Here is a 5875-nt window from a genome sequence, read left to right as displayed (position 1 = left end):
CGGACCGGACCGCCCGACCGACCCCCCATGCTGCGCTGCCACATCCCGCCGCAATGCGGCCCGGCCCCGCTCGGCCGCCGCGGCCTGCCCCGGGCGGCCACGGCGCCCGCGGCGGTGCGCTGCGCCGCGCGGGCCCCGTCGCGGGGGACCGTGGCGGCTGCGGCGGCGGCGGCGCAGGTCGCCGCGGCGGTGGCCACGGCCGAGGGGCGCGAGGGGGTGGAGCGGCCCGGCCTGGCGGAGCGGCTGCGGATGGGGAGCCTCCTCGAGGACGGCCTCTCCTACAAGGAGAGCTTCATCGTGCGCTGCTACGAGGTCGGCATCAACAAGACCGCCACCGTCGAGACCATCGCAAACCTCCTCCAGGTACGCGCGCGGCTCCTCAATTCTCTCCCCCTCTCTCTCCGCCCCCCAAGGAGATCCGGGAAGGAAGCTCGATTCGTGCCGGCCTGTCTGCTGGACTGCGAAATGAGATGCCATCGCCCACCCCCCTTGGGGGTCTCAAGAGCCAGGGGTTCGGATCTGAATTTTCGTAGCTTCAGACTTGCGGCAGATTCAGAGCTCCTGCTGCTGTGTCTCGATTAGAATTTACCAAGGGGAGCTCCTAGTTAGTACCATTATACTCAAACGTTTGCTGCTTGCCATTTTTCTAAGTTGAGCTCGAGCTTGAACAAGTTAGCTATCCTAGCGCCCGCGATATCACCCACAGAATTTTGCTCGTCGTCCGTAAGTGCCACACACTGCTAACCGGAGTAGTATGACTTTTCCTTTGTCCATGGTTAACTAAAGCCTGGGCTCTTGAAATCCTGTGCTCAAAGATCTGATAGGGAACACCAGTGCTATTGTGGATTGACTCAGTTCAAGTAATTCTGCGTGCTGGAAGAATTTTGGTGGGGCTGTTACCGAATCTTGTGGATTTGCTTGCTTTGGCATATAATCAACTAATCTCCGTTCTCAAAATAAATAAATCAATTAACATTTCATTATAAGTATGCTAAGAAATGTAACTCTAATGATTCTAAGGAGATACTAACGTCCTGGGTGATCCATCTGTCATGGCATAATGGCGGGCTTGTCGATAATGGTCTTGTTATTTTCTCTTTTATGGCCTGTTTGTGGTAAGCTTTCTTGTAACTGCAGGAGGTAGGGTGTAATCATGCACAAAGCGTTGGGTTCTCCACCGACGGTTTTGCCACGACTACAACAATGAGAGAACTTGGACTCATTTGGGTCACAAATAGGATGCACATTGAGATCTACAAATACCCCGCTTGGTAAATTTGCAAGATAAAGATAGTATTTGTTCCTGCCGTTCTTCTTGAAACAGGATTTAGTCCTGACTGGGGTAATTCTGCTATGTATAGGGGTGACGTTGTTGAGATTGAAACATGGTGCCAAGCTGATGGAAAGATCGGTACTCGGCGTGATTGGATCCTTAAGGATTTAGCTAATGGTGAAGTTATTGGAAGAGCTACCAGGTACATACTGCTCAATTGTGAAGCTTAAGCTTTTTTGTTCCGTTAGAGATACTCATCATGCTTGTTCACAGTTAGAACCACTTTTATGTGTAATGGAAGAAGAAAAAAAAGGACAAGTAATTGTTTTGTACCTGTTTTATAACTAACTATATGTCTTGCCTTTTTTAACTTCATCTCCACCTTGTTATCTGTACCTTTTCTTCTCCATGCAAATCTAGCAAAGTAAGTTTCTAAGACAGTAATCAGACTTTCCAATTGTTCTTGCAGTATACTTTATTTGATGTGGTATGCTGTACTTATTTGCTGCTTGTTGACTTAATAGCAGCCCTAATGATCCATGCTTAAGAAGGAGGATTGGTTAGGGACTTTGTTGAGCTGTTCAACACATGTTTACGTAACTGAAGTTTAATAGTAGTTTAGTACAGAGCTAGATCTCTCACTGTGCTCAGCACAAGTAATGAAGTTCACTTGTTTTTCCAGCAAGTGGGTCATGATGAACCAAAATACACGCAGACTTCAAAGAGTCAGTGACGAAGTCAGGGATGAGGTGTTTATCCACTGTCCGAAGAGTCCAAGGTAAATTGGTACTCATATTTTCCTCTTCTTTAGGTTTGAACCGAGATAGTATCGCTTCTTTTATACTTCAAATGTGCTTCACTGCACACTCTTATGGTCTTATGTGATTCAATGGATAAATGTTCTTGAATAACTTGAAAATTGCTATAATATTTTTTCCCCATTGTAGACACAGATAACAAATTACCGTTGTGCAGATTAGCATTCCCTGAGGAAAATAATGGCAGTCTGAAGAAGATTCCTGTTCTAACAGATCCTGCACAGCACTCGAGGCTCGGTCTAGTGGTTAGTTTTTCTCCCCTTTATGGATGGTTGTTATGCCCTGCGCTTGAGCAACTGTAATGCTGACATGCCTTGATTTCTGAATTGCAGCCTAGAAGAGCTGATCTGGACATGAACCAACATGTCAATAATGTCACTTACATTGGTTGGGTCCTCGAAGTGAGTTTTCCAGCAGCCCTTTTTGTAATCATCAGTTCACTGTTCCTCCTTTTGCCTGAGTTATCCTGTTTTCAAACTTCCTTTATTGAGATAGATATCTTGAGTAGTTCACTATCACTTATTTGGTTATTCCTTAATACTCCCTCTGTAAACAATCACTCGCTGGAAACATGTATAAATGTATCCTTGTTGATTTGTGATAGTTTTCTGATATCTCTTTTATTTTTCCTCTCAAACCACAGAGCATACCTCAAGATATTATTGATACCCATGAGTTGCAAACAATCACTCTTGACTACAGAAGAGAGTGCCAGCATGATGACATAGTCGATTCTCTCACCTATATAGAGGAAGGGGAGGAGATAAATTCTAATGGATCTCTGTTTTCAGCGCCGCACCCAGAAGAGCAGCGTCAGTTCTTGCACTGCTTGAGATTTGCTGGGGCTGGGGACGAGATCAACCGTGGTCGCACCGTGTGGAGGAAACTAGCTAGATAAAAAGTGATATGTATTTGCTCATATGTATTGTGCTGTTCCATTTGTTTTACTGTTTTGCTCTTTGCGACCGGCGCCGCATCACGAGAGAATCAACTGTACCCGGAATTTTGTGATTACCTTTGTGACCTGTGTAACAATCAATGCCAATCTGTGGCAAATGTTGGACCTCAGCTGGTGTTCATCCGTTTTGGACTATGCAATATATGTATGTATACAAGACTACAAGTGGTCCAATTCTTGATTGCATGTTCGCCACAAGTATATCATTACATCAAGGGTTGATCTTATGGTCATTGCCAATTGCTGGTGTGTTCTGTTCGATTGTCTTTGGGATAACATGTTGGTGTCAAAATGCATGACCTTATGTTTTTGCCATGTTATTCTTCATCGTCTCAAATCCTCCATGGAACTAACAAAGTCGTGAGATAGGTTCAAAACATAGAGACTGCCAGAAAGGATTGAAGCCTCCAGCGCGGCCAGCCTTTGACTGTCGAATTGGAACGCTGTTAGGTCCCTCACGGCCCGGGTGACACGGGGAACCCTCGCCGTCGCCACCACCAGGTCCATCGCTTCGCCGCCGCTAGAGGGGCCGTTGACGAAGTCCAAGTGTGAAGGTGGCCCCCGCGTCGCCCCGGGTGACACGGGGAACCCTAGCGCCGCCGCCGCCACCAGGTCCATCGCTTCGCCGCCGCTGGAGGGGCCGCTGACGAAGTCCACGGGTGCCCAAGGGAAGGTGGTGGCTGATACGTTTTCAATGTATCTATAATTTTTGATTGTTTCATGCTATAATATTATTTGTTTTGGATATTTTATATGCATTAATATGTAATTTTATATTATTTTTGGGACTAACTTATTAACCTAGAGCCCAGTGTCAGTTTCTGTTTTTTTTTAGTTTTTCAGGAAAATGAATATCAAACGGAATAAAACTTTCGCGATGATTTTTCTTGGACCAGAAGACACACGTAGGACTTGGAGTCCAAGTCAGAGAGTCCTCGAGGAGACGACAAGCCAGGGGGGCGCGCCCGGGGGGGGCTTGTGGACCCCTCGGAGACCCCCTGACCTCCTACCTCGGCCTATAAATTCAGAAATATTCCCAAAACCCTAAAAGTATCCACAAAACCACTTTTCCACCGCCGCAGGTCTCTGACCTCGTGAGATCCCATCTGGAGGCCTTTTTCGGTACTTTGCTGGAGGGGGATTCGATCTCGGAGGGCTTCTACATCAACCTTACTACCCTTCTGATGATGCGTGAGTAGTTTACCCCAGACCTACGAGTCCATAGCTAGTAGCTAGATGGCTTCTTTTCTCTATTTGATCTCCAATACAATGTTCTCCTCGATGTTCTTGGAGTTCTATCTGATGTAATCTTCTTTTGCGGTGTGTTTGTCGAGATCAGATGAATTGTGGATTTATGATCAGATTATCTATGAATATTATTTGAGTCTTCTCTGAATTCTTATACGCATGATTTGATATCTTTGTATTTCTCTTCGAATTATTGGTTTGGTTTGGCCAACTAGATTGGTAGTTCTTACAATGAGAGAGGTGTTTAGTTTTGGGTTCGATCTTGCGGTGTCCTGATCCAGTGATAGAAAGGGTAGCGAGGCACATATTGTATTATTGCCATCAATGGTAAAAAGATGGGGTTTATATCATATTGCTTGAGTTTATCCATCTACATCATGTCATCTTGCTTAAACCGTTACTACGTTCTTATGAACTTAATACTCTAGATGCAGGCAGGAGTCGATCGATGTGTGGAGTAATAGTAGTAGATGCAGGCAGGAGTCGGTCTACTTGTCACGGACGTGATGCCTATATTCATGATCATTGCGTTAGATATTGTCATAACTTTGCGCTTTTCTATCAATTGCTCGATAGTAATTTGTTTATCCACCGTATGTTTTCTTTCGAGAGAGAAGCCTCTAGTGAAACCTATGGCCCCCGGTCTATTTTCCATCTATTATTTTCATATCTACAAAACCAAAAATACGAAAATACCTCGCTGAGTTTTATTTACTTTTATTTGTTTTATATCTACCTATCAGATCTCACTCTTGTTCGTGACCATGAAGAGATTGACAACCCCTTTTTCGCGTTGTGTGCAAGTGTTTGTTAGTTTGTGCAGGTGCATAGTCTCGTGCCTCCTACTGGATTGATACCTTGGTTCTCAACTGAAGGAAATACTTATCTCTACTTTGCCGCATCACCCTTTTCTCTTCAAGGGAAAAATCAACGCAAGCTCAAGAAGTAGCAGGAAGAATTTCTGGCGCCATTGTCGGGGAGGTTCTACATCAAGCCTACCAAGTACTTTTCATAAACTCTCATCTCTTGCACTTACATTATTTGCCATTTGCTTCTAGTTTTCACCCCCACTTCTTAAATGTTTTTAGAAAAACACAAAAATATTTACCTTTTTATTTGCCTTCTTTCCGTTTGTCTTTATGTCTTACTTGGTTTGTTTGCTCGTTTGCTTGGCATAATTCTGTTTATTGCAATTCAGAAAAAAAGAGATTTATGGATCCTCATCCACTTGCTAATCTTTTTAAAAGATCCAATTATGATGAACCAATTGCTAGTGAGTTGAGTGCACTAGATTATCTTTATGAGGTTTTGCTTGAAATTCGTGAATTTGAAATTTGTGATGAAGTGTTAAAAGAAATTTATAAAGTGATTCATGATAGCTCCTTGAATGAAAAGCATGATTGCAATGATGTTATTATAAATTTTATTAATGTCAGTTGTGTTAATGATATGTAAAACCCTAAGCTTGGGGATGCTAATTTTGCTATGTCTACTACTTGTTGCAATGATCATGATTGGGGCGATTCTTCTTATAACACTAGTGCAGAACCGACCTTTAGTGCTAGTTCGTAACGGCCT

General features: G+C 44.1%; 1 protein-coding gene across 1 annotated transcript; it reads left to right on the top strand.

Moving 5' to 3' along the window:
* The first annotated feature begins 27 nt into the window (after positions 1-27).
* On the top strand, positions 28-3250 carry LOC119310989 (oleoyl-acyl carrier protein thioesterase 1, chloroplastic-like). Its single transcript, XM_037586617.1, has 7 exons — positions 28-363; positions 1138-1271; positions 1362-1475; positions 1956-2051; positions 2249-2336; positions 2424-2492; positions 2735-3250. Exons 1-7 carry the CDS (start codon positions 28-30, stop codon positions 2987-2989), a joined length of 1092 nt encoding a protein of 363 aa, XP_037442514.1. The 3' UTR covers positions 2990-3250.
* Positions 3251-5875: the final 2625 nt, after the last annotated feature.

This window comes from Triticum dicoccoides, chromosome 5B, assembly GCF_002162155.2.
Source record: "Triticum dicoccoides isolate Atlit2015 ecotype Zavitan chromosome 5B, WEW_v2.0, whole genome shotgun sequence".
Taxonomy (NCBI): domain Eukaryota; kingdom Viridiplantae; phylum Streptophyta; class Magnoliopsida; order Poales; family Poaceae; genus Triticum; species Triticum dicoccoides.
Note: the sequence above shows the minus strand (reverse complement) of the source record. Positions and strands in the feature narration are given on the sequence as shown.